Source organism: Nomascus leucogenys, chromosome 21 (genome assembly GCF_006542625.1).
Source record: "Nomascus leucogenys isolate Asia chromosome 21, Asia_NLE_v1, whole genome shotgun sequence".
Classification (NCBI taxonomy): Eukaryota; Metazoa; Chordata; class Mammalia; order Primates; family Hylobatidae; genus Nomascus; species Nomascus leucogenys.
In genome coordinates, this window is record NC_044401.1 from 49,410,904 (window position 1) to 49,432,259 (window position 21,356).

The window sequence follows — 21,356 nt, forward strand, 5'->3', positions numbered from 1 at the left end:
CCATCTCAAAAAACAAACAACAACAACAACAAAACAAAACAAAACAAAACAAAAAAAAACAGAGCCAGGCGCAGTGGCTCATGCCTGTAATCCCAGCACTTTGGGAGGCCAAGGCAGGCAAATCACTGGAGGTCAAGAGTTCAAGACCAGCCTGGCCAACATAGTGAAACGCTGTTTCTACTAAAAATACAAAAATTAGCCGTGCATGGTGGTGGATGCCTATAATCCCATCTACTCAGGAGGCTGAGGCAGGAGAATCACTTGAACCTGGGAGGCGGAGGTTGCAGTGAGCCGAGACCATGCCATTGCACTCTAGCCTGGGCAACAAGAGTGAAACTCCATCTCAAAAAAAAAAAACAAAAAAAAAAAACTTAACATTAAAAAACAAACAAAAAGCAGGCTTTGTAGTAGAAATTGACCTCGGGCTACTGCTTGGCTCCTGGTTCCTATGTCCATCTCTTGCCATCAGGAATGGGTTCCCTGAGGAGAAAGACCCTGTCTTATTCTTCTTGGCACCATCAATACTTGCACAGTGCCTGCACAGAGAAGGGCCTCAACACATCAGCAGTCTGCTGTGGGCAGGTCCCAGTAGTCAGGCCCGTGCAGCAGGGCTGAAAGCTGCTTTCCAGGGATTCCTGGTTCATGTTCCCACTGAGTGAGTTCAGATGTGCCCCAGTGGGAAATCAATCCTGCTTACTAGGTTAAAAGCACCATTGAAGTTCAGCTCTGGGACCTGTGTCCAGCATCTGTCCCTCCCAATGGAAACAGAGGAAGGTTTTACTTGACAAGACTTTCTCCTGAGTAATGAAGCAGGCGGTGGAAAGTTCCTTGCTTCTTCATATTAGAGAGGGACCTTGGAAAAGTTAGTTCTCAGGACAAACTCTGAAAACTGGTCAGACTGACCCAAATACAAGTTCCTGAGCTATTTTTCATTGTGTCTTGGGATGTGGTGAGTCAAACCAGGAGGGAGTTTGTGGGCCACGCGAGCTCCTGACTGCCACTGTCCCTCCTCCCACCATGCTGCGGTCCTCCAGGGAAAGGTTTGGCCCTGGGCTTGCAAGCAGGCCACAGGCCAGGGAGTGAAGCACTGTGAAGCGCCATAGTAAGACAGCAAAACCTCTAGCATATTAACCGGCTAAGGACACAGCCTGCCACCATCTGGCCAGACAGGTGGAGAGAGACCAAAGCAAGGACAAGAAAGGTAAGACCAGGCTGGACCAGCGACACAGGCTGGCGGCAGGCAGAGCAGACTGCAATGCATGCAGTCTGGTGTCGGGGGCACAAATTCTCCTCTGCAGTAGGGCAGCAGAGGACCAGGACAGACTCTCATGCCCAAAATTCCTCCCGCCTCTTAAAAATGAGAAATGAGTGCCTCAAGCCCCAGCATGAGAAATGGCTTTCTTTGTCCCTTGTTACAATGCAGCTCTCCTTGGGAGGCTTGGTGGCGAGGCAGAGTGAAGAAAAATCCAGGATATGCGTTCCTGTTCCTGTACTCCACCAGCACGTGATGAGGGATGGCCCTGTCAGCTTCTCGCAGTTCGAGTTTCCTCCCCAGTCACCCAGGAAGCACAGTAACCCACGACGTTTTGTAGGGCCGGTGAAAGCAAGGGGCCAAAGGCCCTGAAAGCCAGGAAGGCAGAGTTCTGTGGGCGCCTGGCACCGTCTGTCAGTGCTCCCTGTGTGTCAGGCCACTTCATCCCGTGACAGCCCTAGAAGGTCGGTCTCATTACTCCTTATGTCTGAGTGGTCACAGGAATGAAGCATCAGCAGAGGTTTGTCTGACTCTGAAGCCTGGTGTCCTTTACCGTGGACACGGCTCCTCCACAAGCACATAGAAACTGCTTCCAAGAAATCTCACTGCCACTGGCACCTCCTGCAGGAATCAAACCCTTTCCTGAACAGCTTGGATGAGAAAAAGGTGCACTGTGGGAAACGACCCTGGCCTCTGGCCAACAAGTCCTGCCTCATCTGCTTGCCAAGTACCACCTCTTCCGGGTATTCCTCTTCCTCGCAGGAAGCTAAGGGCATCCACGACCAGCCTGCTGCCATCCAAACACCTTGCTTGCTTGCAGGCTCCTTTCGGCACCAGGGAAACATTTGGGGTAAGGAGGAAACCAAGGCAGCGTGCAGGAGCTCGCAGTGGGCACCGCTCAGCTGTGGGGCCCATCAGGAAGGGCTTTCAGCAAACATTGACAGCATCCTCAGAGTCAGGGCTGCAAGCGCCAGTGTCCCTGGTAGACAGCCTCTTGGAGCCCTCACAGCCTCCACAAGAATTCCCATAAACCCCACACCTCTTTTCCCCAAGTTCCTCCGCTGCAAGGGCCCAGGCACAAGGGATTCAGCTGTCCTATGGCCCACACTGAACAACCCCAACCCTCAAACCATCCCTCCAGTTCCCTGCTACTTTGGTCATCAACGATGGCCCAGACTGGCCTCACGTGTCACTCACCCTCACCCTCCAAGCCACTCGGTCGCCTCATCAACTCTCTAGAGCAAACCCTCCTCCCTGGGCTCCCAGGCACAGCTGGCTGTTTCGCTGCCTATGGCCCCCAGGCCCCCAGCCTGCCAGTGCCACCAGGCTGGCCCTCATATTTGCCATGCTCTCATCTGCCCCCATTCTCCAGCTGCATGCAGCTTAGACAAACATCACACTCCTCCCTCCCAGGGCCACAGCTCTGCACAGAGGCGGCCATGGCGTTCAAAGCCCTGCCCATCTCACTTCCCTAGGAATCTCTCACGAATCTTCCAGGGCCTCCCTCCCCTTCACGCCTCTGTGGCCCTGAGGAGTGTGGATTAAATCCCCCCACCAAGCTCTGCAGAACTCAGCACGCCTCCCTAGGACAGCCACGGCAGCCACATGGCCCTGCCTTCTGGGAACAGCCCTGACTGTCCACGTTTGGCCAGCTGTCGCCACAATGTGTGGAGGTGAAAGATGAGTACTTGTCAGGCCATGCAGTCCAACTCTTGATTCAGAAGCCTCAGTTACCACAGCCACAGCATTAATAGCATTGCATGCTAATTACCTGTCTACATATATTTTCTCCACCAGAGGTGAGTCCCTGAACAGAGACTGCCTCTTACTTACCTTTCTCTCTCTCTGGGACCTAGAACAAACAGTGCCTGGGAGAGAACAGGTACCTAACGAATGAATGAACAAATAAACCATGCACAAGTTGCCATGCTATGTAATTTACATACAGGGTGTCAGATGGGTAATTCTCAGCCAACAACCATAACTAAGCTCGACAGAGTACCACCTTCCAGGTTTCAAGGGTTCTTCCCTTTTAGGCCCATTTCAACTGGTCTGGTGCTCCAGATGGAAGGCCGTGGCTCTTAAACAATCAAGAAACAAGTCCAAAGAACAAAGAGAAATCTTTACAAATCAACAGAAATGGAGAAAGCTGGTAAACACCACCCTAACCAGGTGATCAAACAGGCCCCATTACTAGTGTGGAACCTGGCACCGGGGGCTGCCTCCTGTGCTGCAGGATGAAGCCCACAACATCCCCTAGGACGCATTCTTGCCAGAATGTTTTAACTTTAGGCTCATCGAGTCCCCACATTTCCAGCTTACAGGAAATACAAGGAATAAAGAAACAAGTGAAAAGACAACATAAGGAAACCATGAGAAAAAACTAGAAGGTGACTCTTACAAAAAAAAAAAAAAATCATGGCTTGTATTGATCTGAAAATTAATTTAAAAAATCAATGTCATTTGGCCGGGCGCGGTGGCTCACACCTGTAATCCCAGCACTTTAGGAGGCCGAGGTGGGTGGATCATGAGGTCAGGAGATAGAGACCATCCTGGCTAACACGGTGAAACCCCATCTCTACTAAAAATACAAAAAATTAGCCAGGCGTGGTGGCGGGTGCCTGTACTTCCAGCTATGTGGGAGGCTGAGGCAGGAGAATGGCGTGAACCCAGGAGGCGGAGCTTGCAGTGAGCCGAGGTTGCACCACTACACTCCAGCCTGGGTGACAGAACGAGACTCTGTCTCAAAAAAAAAAAAAAAAATGTCATTTAAAAAAAAGGAGGTGTTGCCGGACACGGTGGCTCACACCTGTAATCCCAACACTTTGGGAGGCTGAGGCAGGCGGACCACCTGAAGTCAGGAGTTCAAGACCAGCCTGGTCAATATGGTGAAACTCTGTCTCTACCAAAAAAAAAAAAAATACAAAAATTATCTGGGCATGGTGGCAGGTGACTGTGATCCCAGCTACTTAGGAGGCTGAAGCAGGAGAATCGCTTGAACCTGGGAGAAGGCGGTTGCAGTGAGCTGAGATTGTGCCACTGCACTCAAGCCTGGGTGATAAGAGCGAAACTCCGTCTCAAGGAAATAAAAAAAAGGTGTTGCTCTGGACTAAGAGACTGAAGAGGCACAAAACCAGTGCAAAGCGTGGACCCATATTGGACTCCACATGGGGGCAAGGCGGAAACACCACAAAAGACATTTCAGGGGGAGTTGGGGAATTTATTGTGGGGTTTTTTGAGACAGGGTTTCACTCTGTTGCCCAGGTTGGAGTATGGTGGTACAATCACAGCTCACTGCAGCCTCGACCTCCTGGGATCAGGTGATCCTCCTACTTCAGCCTCTTGAGTAGCTGGGACTATAGACACACACCAGTACACCCAGCTAATTTTTGTATTTGTATTTTTAGTAGAGACAGGGTTTCACATGTTCCCCAGGCTGGTCTCAAACTCCTGGGCTCACACTATCGCCCGCCTTGGCCACCCAAAGTGCTGGGATTTATAGGCCTGAGCCACTGCACCCAGCCAAGTTGGGGAAACTTAAAAATGGACTGGACAGGAGATGCTATCATGAAAATATTTATTTGCCTAGGTGTGATATGAGTATTGCGCTTATTTTTACAATCCTTATTCTTTTTTTGAGACTGAGTCTCACTCTGTTGCCCAGGCTGGAGTGCAGTGGCACAATCTCGGCTCACCACACCCTCCACCTTCCAGGTTCAAGTGATTCTCCTACAATCCTACAATCCGCACCTGGCCTACAATCCTTATTCTTAAAAGTTGCATGTAGTCGGGTGCGGTGGCTCATGCCTGTAATTCCAGCACTTTGGGAGGCCAAGGTAGGCGGATTACTTGAGGTCGGGAGTTTGAGACCAGCCTGACCAACATGGAGAAACCCTGTCTCTACTAAAAATACAAAATTAGCTGGGCGTGGTGGTGCATGCCTGTAATCCCAGCTACTCGGGAGGCTGAGGCAGGAGAACTGCTTGAAACTGGGAGGCAGAGGTTGCAGTAGCCAAGAACGCGCCATTGTACTCCAGCCTGGGCAACAAGAGCGAAACTCCATCTAAATAAAAAAAAGTTGCATGTTAAGGTATTCAGGGGTGAAGTATGATGTCTACAACTTACTTTAAAATTTTAAAAATGTATATTATGGCCGGGTCTGGTGGCTCACGCCTATAATCCTAATACTTTGGGAGGCCGAGGCGGGTGGGTGACCTGAGGTCAGGAGTTCGAGACCAGCCTGACCAACATGGCGAAACCCCACCTCTACTAAAAATACAAAAATTAGCCAGGTGTGGTGGCATGTGCCTGTAATCCCAGCTACTCTCGAGAGGCTGTGGCAGGAGAACTGCTTGAACCTGGGAGGTGGAAGTTGCAGTGAGCCAAGATAGCGCCACTGCATTCCAGCCTGGGCGACAGAGCGAGACTCCATCTAAAAAAAAAAAAAAAAAAAAAAAAAGAGGAAAAGACAAGAGACCTGGAAGACAGACCTTAAATTTTAGCTCCTGTCCTATACAACCTCCAGAAAAGAGAATGGAGAGATGACAAGAAGGAGTTATCAAAGAAATAAAAGAAAATTCTCTAGAGGGCTAGAAACACAGGAATTTTCACATTGGCTATACCTACCAAGTTCACAGCAGGATGAATGAAAAAAATCCCACATGTAAACAGGCTGTGGTAAGACTTCAGAACACCAGAAGTAATGTTTTAAAAAGCCTAACTATTTCCAAAAGTAAAATATGAGTTAACAACAAGCAAACAATAATTCAACTACTATCAGACTTCACATCAGCTGCAGCATTAGGCTGATCATGTGTTGGTGGCTCCCAACATATCACTCATGAGCTTGTGGTGATGCTGGTAGAAACAAGCCTCCTCCCAGGCCGGGCGTGGTGGCTCATGCCTGTAATCTCAGCACTTTGGGAGGCCGAGGCAGGCGGATCAAGAGGTCAGGAGATCGAGACCATCCTGGCTAACACAGTGAAACCCCGTCTCTACTTGTCCAACCCATGGCCCACCAGGCCACATGTGGCCCAGGACAGTTTTGAATGCAGCAAAACACAAATTCATAAACTTTCTTAAAACATTGTGAGATTTTTTTGTTTTAAGCTCGTCAGCTATCGTTAGCGTATTTTATGTGTGGCCCAAGACAATTCTTCCAATGTAGCCCAGGGAAGCCAAAAGATTGGACACCCCTGGTTTAACAGTTTATAAAGAAAAAAGGGGCCAGGCACGGTGGCTCACACCTGTAATCTCAGCACTTCGGGAGGCCGAGGCAGGCGGATCACGAGGTCAGGAGATCGAGACCATCCTGACTAACACCATGAAACCCCGTCTCTACTAAAAATACAAAAAATTAGCCGGGTGTGGTGGCGGGTGCCTGTAGTCCCAGTTACTCAGGAGGCTGAGGCCAGAGAATGGCATGAACCCGGGAGGCGGAGCTTGCAGTGAGCCGAGATTGCACCACTGCACTCCAGCCTGGGCGACAGAGCGAGACTCGTCTCAAAAAGAAAAAAGAAAAAAGAAAAAAGGGCCAGGCGCGGGGGTTCACACTTGTAATCCCAGCACTTTGGGAGGCTGAGGCAGGCAGATTGCCTGAGGTCAGGAGTTCAAGACCAGCCTGGCCAATATGGTGAAATCCCATCTCTACTAAAAATACAAAAATTGGCTGAGAGTGGTGGCGAGTGCCTGTAATCTCAGCTACTTGGGAGGCTGAGGCAGGAGAATTCTTTGAACCCAGGAGGCGGAGGTTACGGTGAGCCGAGATTGCACCATTGCACTCCAGCCTGGGAAACAAGAGTGAGACTGCATCTCAAAAATAAAAATAACAAAAAGAAAGAAAAAAGAAAAAAAGTTTATAAAGCAAAAAAAAAAAAAAGCTACAGTAAGCTAAGGTTAATTTATTATCGAAGAAAGAAAACTTTTAAGTGAACTTGGTGTAGCCTAAGTGCCCAGTGTGTATGAAGTCTACAGCAGAGCATGTTAATGCCCTAGGCCTTCACAGTCACTCACCTTCACTTATTCACTCACGCAGAGCAACTTCCAGTCCTGCATGCTCCATTAATGGTTAAGGCCCTATACAAATATTCTGATTTTTATCTTTTATACTGTCTTTTTACTGCCTCTTTTCTAGGTTTAGCTATGTTTACTCTAGATCCACAAACACTTGCTATGGCGTTATAACTGTCTACGGTGTTCAGTACAGGTTTGTAGCTTAGGAGCAATAGGCCATACCATATAGCCTAGGTGTGTAGGAGGCTCTGCCATCTAAGGTGTGTAAGGGCACTCTACAATGGGCACATGATGGACTCGCCTAATGACACACTTCTCAGAACATATCCCTGTCTTTAAGCAACACACAACTGTAGTTCAGTATCTTAAGTTCTCAGGAAGATTATTTTGTACTTAGATTTCTGTATCTAGCCAAGCTAACATTTAAGTGAGGGAAAAATAATTTTGGTTATGTGATTACTGAAAGTTTATCAACTACAGACTTTTTCTATAAGAATCATTTGAGAGGCTGGTGCGGTGGCTCATGCTTGTAATCCCAGCACTTTGGGAGGCTAAGGCGGGCGGATCATAAGGTCAGGAGATCGAGACCATCCTGGCTAACATGGTGAAACCCTATCTCTAATAAAAATACAAAATAAATTAGCCGGGTGTGGTGGCAGGTGCCTGTAGTCCCAGCTACTCGGGAGGCTGAGGCAGGAGAATGGTGTGAACCCAGGAGGTGGAGCTTGCAGTGAGCCGAGAGCGTGCCCCTGCACTCCAAGCCTGGGTGACAGAGCAAGACTCTGTCTCAAAAAAAAAAAAAAAAAAAAAAAGAATCATTTGAGAAAAAATTCAGACAAAACTAAAATGAATCAAAGAAATAAAGAACAGTACATTTAAAAATAACAAAACTTAGGTCGGGCAGGGTGGCTCATGCCTGTAATCCTAGCATTTTGGGAGGCCAAGGCAGGTGGATCACGAGGTCAGGAGTTCAGGACCAGCCTGGCCAACACAGTGAAACCCCGTCTCTACTAAAAATACAAAAAATATTAGCCAGGCATGGTGGCAGGCGCCTGTAATCCCAGCTCCTTGGGAGGCTGAGGCAAGGAAAAGTGCTTGAACCTGGGAGGTGGAGGCTGCAGTGAGCCGAGATCGCACCACTGCACTCCAGCCCAGGCGACAGTGAGAGACTCCATCTAAAATAATAATAATAATAATAATAATATTAAAAGTTAGAATTAAGTCTAAGTAACTGTTGGTACATAATGTAAAAAAAAATTTGGAATGGGCAATGAGGAGAAAGTAAAAGTGTGCTTGGTTTTGTCTTTTTTTTTTTTTTTTTTTTTTTTGGTGAGACAGGCTCTCACTCTGTCACTTAGGCTGGAGTGCAGTGGTGCGATCCTGGCTCACTGCAGCCTCGAACTCTTGGGCTCAAGTGATCTCCCACCTAAGTCTCCTGAGTAGCTGGGACTACAGACACACAATACCATACCTGGCTAATTTTTTTATTTTTTGCAGAGACAGGGTCTCCCCTATGTTGCCCAGGCTAATCTCAAATTCCAGGGCTGTAGCAATCCACCTGCTTCTGCCTCCCAAAGTGTTGGGATTATGGTGGTTCTTGTCTTCTTTAGGTGATAAAACGAGATCCTGGTAGATAAATTTAAACATGAATTTAAAACTTAATAAAATCGATAGTAACAGCACTATATTTCCAACTTACTAGAAGGCAACGTAGAAGAGAACTGATCAATTCTACAAAAGCAAGCCAAGAGGTAGCTGGATAAATGGGGGAAAGAGTGTGCTTCCTTCTTGCCTGCCTTCATTCATTCAACAACCAAAAGGTAAAGTACACTGTGCCAAGTGCTTTGATACCTAAGACAAAGTCCATGCCCAGCAGCGCTGAGTGCCTGAGGGTGGAAGGAAGCAAACAGTAACAAACAAGTGAAGTATGACTTGGGGCAATGCAAAGTACTAGGACAAAAAAAACAAAACAAGGCAAGTAAGGGCATATGTTGAAAACATTCTGCAGCTGGGCGCGGTGGCTCACGCCTGTAATCCCAGCACTTTGGGAGGCTGAGGTGGGCGGGTCAAGAGGTCAGGAGATCAAGACGATCCTGACTAACATGGTGAAACCCCGTCTCCACTAAAAATACAAAAAATTAGCTGGGTGTGGTGGTGGGCGCCTGTAGTCCCAGCTACTCGGGAGGCTGAGCCAGGAGAATGACGCGAACCCGGGAGGCGGAGCTTACAGTGAGCCTAGATGGTGCCACTGCACTCCAGCCTGGGCAACAAAGCGAAGACTCTGTCTCAAAAACAAAAAGGAAAAAAGAAAACATTCTGCACAGTCCCACTTATGTATAATATCTAGAATAGGCAAACCTACAGTGAGAAAAAGTAGCTGAGTTGTTGCCAGGGGTTGGTGGGGATTGAGAAGTGAGAGTGGCTGCTTATGGTGATGAGGTTTCTTTTGCGGTGATAAAAATATCCTAAAATCAACTGTGGTGATGACTGCACAACTCTGTGAGTATATTAAAAAAAAAACAAAAACACTGAATCACGCACTTTAAGTGGGGGAATTTTTATCATATGTGGATTATATCTCCATAAAGATTTTTTTTTTTAAGGAACTTGGGAGAGTGCTACTTTAGACGGGACAGTAAGGTAAGATAATTCAGGGAAAGCAAAATATCAATCTGTTGACGTATGCACTTGTACCACAAATGCAGAGCAAACTGGCCCCAAGCCTATCTGGACACACCTCACCTTCCACCCATCACCATGCGCCTTCTCAAGGGTAGGGGACTCCCTGAATTCCTAGGAGGTCTCCTTTTTTCACTTCACATGCATTTCTCCCTCCATGTGTTCTGTTAAAATGTGGAGGGTGCCCTCCAGCCCTTTCCTGAACTCTTCTAGTAGAGCTTCTAGTAGAGTTTCAAGAGTCCATGGCTGGGCGCAGTGGCTCATGCCTGTAATCCCAACACTTTGGGAGGCCGAGGTGGGCAGATCGCTTAAGGTCAGGAGTTTGAGACCAGCCTGGCCAACATGGTGAAACCTCATCTCTACTAAAAATATAAAAATTAGCCAGGCGTAGTGGTGTGCACCTGTGGTCCCAGCTACTCAGGTGGCTGAGGCAGAAGAATCGCTTGAGCCTGGGAGGCCAAAGTTGCAATGAGCTGAGATGGCACTACTGCACTCCGCCTGGGTGATAGAGACTCTGTCTCAAAAAAAAAAAAAAAAAAAAAAAAGAGAGAGAGAGATCTGTGCTGCCAGCTGTGGGATCCAGCGGCACCCTCCCGTCAGATGTTGATCCTGCTCCTCACTCTACGACTCATGCAGCCAACACATGTTGAGGGCTTATTCTGGGGAAGAAACCCAAAGAAAACTGTAGGGTCAGAGTTTACACTGAAGTATTGGCCTTGAGATTTCAATAATAAAATTGATTTTTTTCTAAGAGATTTTTCTACATATTTCATAGAATTTTCATGTATTTCATAAAATTGATTCTGTTCTATATAAACATGAGAGTCCTATTCTTATTGGGAGTATTGAAAAAAATAATATAAACATGACAGATATTAACAATTCCTAACTAGCAAACTGAAGTTTACTCTGATACTAAGATCCATTTTTTTGGTCACGAAATCACCCAGTATTTATGGACCTACACACAGTTAAAAGCCAAGAATAAAGCCAGGCACGGCAGCTCACACCTGTAATCCCAGCACTCCTGGGAGGCTGAGGCAGGTGGATTTCTTGAGTCCAGGAGTTCAAGATCAGCCTGGGCAACAATGTGAAACCCCATCCATCTCTACTAAAAATACAAAAAATTAGCCAAGCGTGGTGGCGCATGCCCTGTAGTTCCAGCTACTCAGGAGGCTGAGGTGGGAGAATCATCTGAGCCCAAGAGGCAGAGGTTGCAGTGAGCTGAGATCATGCCACTGCACTCCATTCTGGGCAACCAGAGTGAGACCCTGAGACACTGTTTTAAAAAAAAAAAAAAAAAAAAAAAAAAAAAAAAAAGAATAAAGAACTCCCAAAATCAAAGTTTTTAATTGGAAATGGTAAACAGAATTTTTTAATTTTAAAAATATCCAATTTTTATACTTCATGGCCATAAAAATGGTGGGCATGGAGGTTATCTGGCTTGAAATGACAAGGGCCTTTTTTCAAAGAATAACAGAGCCTAGAGAGGCTTCTGAGATCACCCAGTCTGACTTCATCACGCAACAGTGAGGAAACTGATGCAAGGAGGGGAAATGACTCCCAGCCCTCATGCTGTTAGCTGAAGGCCAGGCTTTTAGGTCTCTCAAATCAAAATGCACCTTGTCCCCTTTAAGAGACGTCACCTCAGAAGGCAGTACACTTACTCCAACAGCTGCCACTGCCCAGCACATAGAGGAATTGCCTAACGTGAACCAGAATTATTTTATAGCCAGACCTCATTTTGGACAGAAGAACTGCCAACATTATGGTAGGCAGGCTGGTTTTTGTTGCTTTTTTTTTTTTTTTTTTTTTGAGACAGGGTCTCACTCTGTCACCCACGCTGGAGTGCAGTGGTATGGTCATAGTTACCTGCAGACTTGATCTCAGGGACTTAAGCAATCCTCCCGCCTCAGCCTCCGCAGTAGCTGGGACTACAGACATGCATCACCACACCTGGCTAATTATTAATTTTTTTGTAGAGATGAGGTCTCCCTATGTTGTCCAGGATTCTTTTGACTGTTTTTATTCATCAAACCCACCCCTGGAATACCCAACAAAGCAGGTGCGGGTTCTAGAGAAGTTTCTGAACACAGCATCACAGCGGATGAAACCTTTGGGAAATGCATATACAATTACTCAAAGAGATGACTCTGAAAGGGATAGCACTCATATACACGTTTGAGTTTTAGGTTAATTTTATTATTATTATTATTTTTTTCGAGATGGAGTCTTGCTCTGTCGCCCAGGCTGGAGTGCAGTGGCATGATCTTGGCTCACTGCAACCTCCACCTCCCGGGTTCAAGTGGTTCTCCTGCCTCAGCCTCCCGAGTAGCTGGGATTACAGGCATGCGCCACCATGCCCATCTAATTTTTGTATTCTTTTTTTTTTTTTTGAGACAGAGTCTCAGTGTCGCCCAGGCTGGAGTGCAATGGCTCGATCTCGGCTCACTGCAGGCTCCGCCCCCCGGGGTTCACGCCATTCTGCTGCCTCAGCCTCCAGAGTAGCTGAGACTACAGCCACCCGCCACCTCGCCCGGCTAATTTTTTGCATTTTTAGTAGAGACGGGGTTTCACTGTTTTACCCAGGATGGTCTCGATCTCCTGACCTCGTGATCCGCCCGCCTTGGCCTCCCAAAGTGCTGGGATTACAGGTGTGAGCCACCGCGCCCAGCCTAATTTTTGTATTCTTAGTAGAGATGGGGTTTCACCATGTTGGCCAGGCTGGTCTTGAACTCTTGACCACATGATCGGCCCGCCTCGGCCTCCCAAAGTGCTGGGATTACAGGCATGAGCCACTACGCTGGGCCCTAGGTTATTTTTGAACACCAGTCACATTACTCTCTAGCCACACTCTGTTTTTGGGATTTCAGAGTGGTCATTCACGAGCACAGGTGAAAACCTCTAACAAGTAATGCTCATACACCGCTTCTGGGATTAAGTTTGCCTTCTTCCAATCCAGAAAAGGGAGATTTGCAAGGCAAACTGGTGCAAGTAGAGGAGAGCTGATTTTAATGGTATCTGGATAGGAGCTATTAATGGCAAACGGTCCTTATTCATGAACCCAAAGCAGGTTAGAAAAATCCGATATGTGGCCAGGCGCAGTGGCTCACGCCTGTAATCCCAGCATTTTGGGAGGCTGAGGCAGGCGGATCACGAGGTCAAGGGATCGAGACCATCCTGGCCAACATGGTGACATCCCGTCTCTACTAAAAATACAAAAATTAGCTGGGCATGGTGGTGTGTGCCTGTAGTCCCAGCTACTTGGGAGGCTGAGGCAGGAGAACTGCTTGAACCAGGGAGGTGGAGGTTGCAGTGAGCCAGGATCGCGCCTCGCGCCACTGCACTCCAGCCTGGTGACAGAGCAAGACTCCATCTCGAAAGAAAAAAAAAGAAAGATCCAGTATGTAACAGCATTTGGTTAGCTTCTGCTGCCACATCAACAATAAAACAGCATTTCGCAGGCCAGTCTAGAAAGTGGGATTTTTCTGTCATTCACACTGGCCATTCCGAACACTACCCCTAGTTCATCTGAATTAATAAACATTTACTTAATAAGTACCGGGCATTAGAATGTTGACGTGATACTGCTAATCAATGTGTAAAATGCAAGCAATACAGGATGGCCTAGATTTTAAATCAGTCCCAACTTTTTTCATTTGTGGGTTTGTGTGTGTTTGCGGTAGTAGGAGAGGGCACAAGACAGCAATGAGGAGAAAAGTACCAGACTAGGAGCTGAAAAGCTTGGCTCTGGTTCAGACTTTGCCACAAATGGGCCTTCATTTCCTCTTCTGTAAGATGGGCATAGTCTGTCATAGGGTGGCTATGAGGATCAAATGCAACAACAACTCATGAGAAAAGCGATGGAAACTTATAAAATGCATGCACATTTGAGGGAGAGTTGCTCCTCTTATTACTGAACTCTGAGAATTCCTCATACCCAAAGCACCCAGGAAAACCATCTAGCATGAGGCCTCTCAGCAAAGGCCAATCACAGCCCCAGCACTACACAAAGGCCAGTGCAAGGTAATGAAACCTACAAGGGCTAAACAACGAACGAGAGGAAAACAAGGAAAGCAGACATGTGGATATCCTGAGTCACAGCATGGAGACAAAAGGTGGTAAAGGCCTTGTGTGCCTCTACTTCCTGCAATCCCTGATCAATATGGGGTCACTGTATAGCTCTATTTCTAGTACGAGCATAGCCACAGGGGCCAGTCTCTTGCCTTTATAGAAACCCCACGAGCCAGTAAAACAGGTATTATTGTCTTCACTTTACTGACAGGACAACAGGTCAATGAAGTGACTTGTTTACGGTCAGCTGGGCAACTAGGCTGAGAAACCAAGCTTCCTGACCCCCACCCCCCACAATCCACTCTCTCTCATCAGGTGGTTCCACACCAACATCAGTTCCCATCTGTGGATGATCCACTATGGGCCAGGTCCTTAAGGGTAGGGGTTTTGCAGGTAAGACAGATTTGAAGAGGTGAAGTCACATGCCTATGGTACAGTATCCCCCACTTATCCATGGTTTCACTTTCGAAGGTTTCAGCTACCTGCCATCAACTTTGCTCTAAATATATTAAGTAGGGCCAGGCGTGGTGGCTCATGCCTGTAATCCCAGCACTTTGGGAGGCCGAGGAGGGCAGATCACCTGAGGTCGGGAGTTAGAGACCAGCCTGGCCAACATGGTGAAACGTTGTCTCTACTAAAAAAAAAAAACAAAAAACAAAATACAAAATCAGCCAGGCATAGCAGTGCATGCCTGTAATCCCAGCTACTAAGGAGGCTGAGGCAGGAGAATCACTTGAGCCCAGGAGGCGGAGGTTGCAGTGAGCCGAGGTCATGCCATTGCACTCCAGCCTGGGCAACAAGAGCGAAACCCCGTCTCAAAAAATAAAATAAAAAATAAAAATATTAAGTAGGCCAGGCGCGGTGGCTCACGCCTGTAATCACAGCACTTTGGGAGACCCAGGTGGGTGGATCACTTGAGGTCAGGAGTTTGAGACCAGCCTGGCCAACATGGTGAAACCCCATCTCTACCAAAAAATACAAAAATTAGCTGGGTGTCGTAGCGGGCACCTGTAATGCCAGCTACGTGGGAGGCTGAGGCAGGAGAATCGCTTGAACCTGGGAGGTGGAGGTTCCAGTGAGCAGAGATCACACCACTCCACTCCCGCCTGGACGACAGAGCGAGATTCTGTCTCAAAAAAACAAATACAAATATTAAACGGTAGATTCTAGAAATAATGCATAAGTTTCAATTGCACATCATTCTGAGTAGCATGATGAAATCTCACGCCATCCTGCTCCATCCCACCTGGGATGTGAATCATCCCTTTGTCCAGCATGTACTGTATCACAGTGCTTGTGTTCAAAGAATCCTTATTTTACTTAATGGCCCCAAAGCGCAGGAATAGCGATGCTGGCATATTGTTATAACTGTTCTATTTTGTTATTAATTATTGTTGTTAATCTCGTACTGTGCCTAATTCATAAATTAAACCTTATCACTGGGATGTATGTATAAGACAAAGCATAGTCTATATAGCGTTCAGTACCATCTGAAGTTTCAGGCATCCACTGGGGGTCTTGGAACATATCCACTGAGGATAAGATTTAACCTGGTGCTGTGCAATTCTAAAGCTGGCCCTCTTTCCACTATCTCTCCACCAGACATGTTGTCTCAGGATTCTAAGAAACCTCAAGAGGCAAGGTTTATTTTGCAATTAGGATGGCTGTCCCTGGTATCAAGAACAGATTTCTTCAGAAAATCAGCATGACCTAGAACTTCTTTCTTATCTAACAGTCCTTTTGCTATTTCTAATGAAAACTGAAAAAGTCAAACAAACTTTATCCAAATAGGAAAAGAACAGATGAGCAGAACTAGACTCTTGATTGGAAGGACTGTGAATGCAAACTTTAACCAGAAACCATTTCCTCTTATCCCGCCCTGCCCCCTCTTTTTGAAGTGCCAGGAGCAGCTACAAAAACAAAGATGACTCCTAGGGCCAGGGGAAGCTTGAGAGTCAAGGCCAAAGGTCCTGAAATCTGGAGGTCCAGGCCCAAGGGCACAGACTTTACCTCTATGAAGGAGAGATCTGGCAGCATCCCTAGTGAGCAGACAGTGAGCCTGAGAGAGAGCTCAATAGAGGGGTACAGTTCCACAAGGCTGACCTCTGCGCTGGACTTGAGGCCGGTGTGCCTAGTGATCTGCAAAAACGAGTTTACATAACAGGCCTTTGTGTTGTCCCAGATAAGAGTGAGTAGAGGAGCTTCAGAATGTTTTAAGGATTTAGAGCCAGCTGAGATTTCCTGAGGACACTGAGGTGGGGAGGAGGGAGGGGTGGGGGAGGGGCAAATTCAGACCTAATCTGTCTCATCTAGGGAGGAGAACAGTAACTGCAGCAATAATAAAATATATATTTATTTATATTTATAAATCCTTGTTTTTAAATGAGAAATGAGTCACACTGATGGCTTCTTCTTAGAGGACACTGGGTGGCTTACGGGACAAACACGGAAGGGAGACTTTTCACTATATACTCTTTGAAGTTTTTAAAATTTTGAAATTTGAACCATGTGAATGGTTTATCTATTCAAAAGTAAGTCATGGAAACTTTAAACTATTTTAAGCATGTCCAAAGTTTTCCCACAACCCTAAGAAAGAGGCAGAGCAAAGACCATTAGTCCCATTTCACAGATGAGGAAGCCTGAGGCTCCAAGGAGAAAAAAAATGTGGCAGGGTTGAAGCAAGACCCAGAACTTCAGACTCCTAGTCCAGTGCTCTCTGTCAGAGACTCCACAGTATACAAGATAAGCAGACTCAGATTTACTTTATAAGTCCAGTTCTCATAGCTACAGCCAAATGCATCCACAAAAACACTGGAACTGATCACCATATACAAAGCCTTACTGACTCGTACAGCAGTGTCTCTGAGCTGTTTGGGTATATCTACACGTTTTGGTTAATAATCGATAAACACCCTAAAACTCTTTAACTGTCAACCCCAATCTTTCTAAAATGCCCCATTCCACATTCTTCTCTCAGTGAATGCAATGGCCACAACTGCATTTTTATTAGATGAATCTCACGGTCATCTTTATGAACTCAGAGCAAATCTGAAGGGTGGTCAAGTAAAAATGAAGACTGGGCTTAGGAGCCAGCCAAACCCTTGGTTTTGCCACAGAGTTGTAAGTGACCTTGGCCTCAGCTTTCTCTCTATAAAGGAACCAATTAACAGGCACATATTGGACACCATGTGTTTGACACTGGCCCACTGGATCCCTGTGTCTTCAAGGAGCTTACCTTCTATAGAGGGAGACACAAGAAAACAGTTAATTTGAAGCTCTGCTAAGTGTTATGACCAGATACAATAGAGTTACAGAGTAGAGGACCTGGGAAATCAGGCAAGGCCTCTCTGAAGATGTGGCATTTGCGTTGGGACCTGAATGATGAAGTAGCAGTTATCTGGGGATCTAGAGGCAGAGTATGATGGGCAGGGGAAGAGATGCAAAGGTTCCAAGGCAGGGGTAAGCCCGCCATGTGGAAGGGCTAGTGAAGCTGGAGAGCAGGCAGCGAAGGGTAGAGATGGGCCTCTGTCTGCCTCTCCAACTTTGTCTCCTTCCAGAGGTCCATCTCTTTGGGGAAGGTGTTTGGAGGTTATTGTGGTTGTAATGGGAAGTAGCTACAGAAATAAAGTAATTTGATTAAATCTGTGATTCTCAAATGTTTCGTTTTTTTTTAGCAGGAGAATTCTTTAGTCAAATAACAAGAATTTCAACATACGACTAGATAAAGATATTGCTCTGACTGGTTGGGAAGCTAGTTAAAGCCCTTCTGACCCTCTCTCTGCCCTCTTGGCCTTTCTCCTTACCTTTCGGTACCTCCAAGCTCACAGAAGCTAGAAAACCACCAGGTAATCCATCTCTAAGCTTCCTCAAGCTCTAATAAAACCCAGCATCGTTGTAAAGAATCACAGGGAAAGCTTTAGGAGATAAGATTGGATGCTTGCTGGACAAGAATCTCAGGCTTCCCAAGACAGGCCCTGAGAAGGTTTATTTTATTTTATTTTAAATAGATACCACGTCTCACTATGCTGGCCAGGCTCATCTTGAACTCTTGGCAGCAAGCAATCTTCCTGCCTCGGCCTCCCAAAGTGCTGGGATTACAGGCATGAGCCACTGCACCCGGCCCCTGGGAAGGTTTTACACTGAATCCCTGATGTGCACTTGCTTTCCACAGAAAAAACAACAATAAGCTCTGGTTCATCAAGGCTTTCAGTTAAAATCACACTGCTGAAACTACAGAGACAAAAAACAGATCGGGGGTTGCCAGAGGATGGGGTGAAAGGAACTGACTACAGAGAAACAAAAGAACTTTCTGGGTTGGTGGAAAAATTCTCCATCTTGATAGTGATGTGGCTGCTTGTCTGTGTAAGTTTGTTAAGTTCATAGACCTGTGCACCTCAAGTGGTGAAGGTTTACCGTGTGTAAATCAGACCTCAAAAAACTTGACTTAAAATCACATTGCCAAAAGACTACTCAGAGGCACTTTACAGATGGAGGAGGGAAAACGGCTTGTTCCTGCTGCGGCAGCAGACCCCAGGAATCCTGACTCGAAGGACAGTGTTCCCTCAAGTTCACAGCTGCCCAGCTTTAATTTGGAGCCTCAGCAGTGAGTTAGAATTCAGGTTTTCCTGCCGGCAAAATGAGGTGGTAAACAATTGCCAGAGGCTTCCCCACCACAGACAATGGGATTCTGAAAAGCTATCCACTATGGGGGAGAAATCTGCTTTGGACTCAGAAAAACTGGGAAAAATATTCCCACCTCTATCACTTCTTAGCTGTATGCCCAGGCTCCATCCTGTGTGAGTGGGGGTAAGAATTCCCCCCAGTCAGCAGAGAATGCACCTGTAACCCAGCTGATTCCCAACAGCCTCTCAGGAAGGGCAGCGGCTATAACTTGGAGAGGTTTTTACCACAGCTACACAGCTCTTCTGCTCCCCGGGCCCCGGGCTGCTTCCTAGGAAGGACAATCTGGAGGCAACCATAAGGAAAGAAAATAACGAACTGCCTGGCCCTGCATTGCATAACTCCGCGCAGTAAACCCGGAGCTCTGCTGGGACACAGTCTGTTATCTCGACAGGTAAACAGGAACCCTGCCCCCTCCCTGACCACCGTCAGCACCGGGCCACCACAGATACTCCAGACGCAGACCGATAGAGCTCATGAGGAGGACACCACTGCTCTTTAGTCTGTATTTTCACACTCCCCTTTCCCTGCAGCTGCTGGCATCATCACTGGGCACACACTCATTAATGGACACTCCACCCACTCCAGCCCTTCCCTGGCTACCTGCTCCAAAAGGATGATCCCGAGTGACTCAAAGCTGCCTTCTGAACCTCGCTCTTTTCCATCCACGGAGACCAAAACACAGACCCCAGAAGACGATTAAAAAATAATAATAAAACCCCTCAGACAGGAGTTTCTGCTTCCCCATCACATCTACTGAGAGGCACTGTGGACACATAAAGACTGTTGACTTACTTTTTTCTCCACCGTGGGGCAGGAGGGAGGCAACACCCAGAAATTATCCCAATTTTATAGAAACAAAGACAAAGAGCTACATATCCTAGCCAAAGGCAACAAAGAGCAGGCCTAGAGCCACCCAGAGAGGCACAGCCCAGCAGCAGAAAGGCTCCAGTGACTCCCATCTCCCCGGCAGAGATCGTCCCAGCCCTGTGCCCTGAGAGGTGTCCTGAAGATCATGGGGGCTCGAAACCATGAAAGCAAGCAAACATTTCTGTACAGTGCGGTTCAGAAAAGTTACTGAGTGCCTTCAGCCCGGGGTCTCCTAGTTGATTAGGGAGTACTAACACCTAGGTTAAGAAACTCTGATTTCATTCATCACAAATATTTATCAAACCACTGCCAGGACATTGTGGCAACCACATCCTGCTGTTTTTATTCGGAGCCATTGCCAAAGCTTGGTTCTCTCCCCCACCTTCCGGTATCTGTGAAGTTTTCAGTTTCTATCAAACTCCAGCTGGGGGAGGGAACCGGGGCTGGCCCTAGTCGAGTAAAGTTCCACCACCAGGTCCACAAAGAGACTGTAGGGAGGCGTGGCCAGGCCGGAAATTCTGACAAAAAGTTTTGGCCCTCCGGTCCTAGAAGCAACTACTTCCTGATCGCTCCTAGTCCTGGGGTGGGGATGCAGTTCTCTGGCTGAGTGCCCCGCCGGTGGGCTGAGCTGGGGGCTGCCACCGCGGTGGATGAAGGTGGGGGGTCTGATCTCCGTACTCCGAAGCACTCCGCTAGTACCTGGAACAGGGGAGTCTAACCCCCTGCCTTCCAATGGCTAAAGTTATTTTGGAGCACAGTCCCCACCAGGGTGTGAGCTCCGGAGGGCAGGGCCGCCTCCTCTGCACTCCCTCGCCCCTCCCCGCAACCCATGGCCGGCGCTTTGAGGACCTGAACCCGGCCCAGACCCCGGGGCCCAGGCCTGCTCCGACCCGAGGAAGGAAAAAGGGGAAGCCAAAGGAAACTTCAGACGAACGCGGGGTGCGCTCGCCGCGGCCAGGGGCTCCGCTGCCCCAGCCCCACCCTCCGAGGGAGCGCCTTCCAGGGGCCTTGGCCCGCCTCCCACCTTGACCCGCTTGCCCTGGATCTCCAGCGTCTTCATGGTGAAGTCGACGCCGATGGTGCTTCCCTGGCGCTCCGAGAAGGCGCCGGTCTTGAAGCGCTGCACCACGCACGTCTTGCCCACGCTTGCGTCGCCCACCAGCACCAGCTTGAACAGGAAATCGTACTGCTCGTCCGGGTCCCCCGGGCCTGGGCCCGGCCCTGCCATGGCCTAGAGGGAGCCGAAGGGCCGGCGCTCTGGACGCTGGGACCGGCCTGAGCTCACGCAAGCCGCGGGCCGAGCTCCGCCCGCTCCAGCCCACGGGCCGCCTTGCTACGTGGAGCCGCCGCAACACCTGAACCCCCAGCACAGCCGACCGCCTGCCTCGGCCTCAACCCCGCCCCACACCGGCTGGGTCCCGCCCCGGCCCGGCTCGGCCCCGCCCGGACCCGGAGCCCCGCGGGTTCGGCTCCGCCCGGGACCCGCCAAGCCGGGCCCTCCGCAAAGCTCCGGCCGGCCCTCAGCTCAGTGCCAGGCCAGTCTGGCCTGTAGGCCCGCCCCAGCCCGCCCAAGACTCCGCCCCACCCGGGCTCCGCCCTCAGGCTGGCACCCACTCCGCCTCCAGCCCAACCCTCGGGCCCACCTCAGCCCGACCCCGGTTCCGCCTACGTCCCCGCCCCCGACTCCGCCCTCAGCTCAGACCTCGACTCCGCCCCCAGGCCCACCTCAGCGCGCCCCGACTCCGACCCGACCCTGACCTCAGCCCGACCTCGACTCCGCCCACAGGCC

The 21,356-nt window shown here is 48.5% G+C and overlaps 1 protein-coding gene across 1 annotated transcript in view; it reads right to left on the bottom strand.

The window, feature by feature from the left end:
* Positions 1-21,107, bottom strand: part of RAB43 (RAB43, member RAS oncogene family) — a 39,301-nt gene extending 18,194 nt beyond the window's left edge. The window contains exon 1 of the mRNA XM_030802012.1: positions 20,592-21,107. Within this exon, the coding sequence (XP_030657872.1) occupies positions 20,592-20,795 (204 nt within the window). The 5' untranslated portion in view covers positions 20,796-21,107. The remainder of the gene's footprint in view (positions 1-20,591) is intronic.
* Positions 21,108-21,356: the final 249 nt, after the last annotated feature.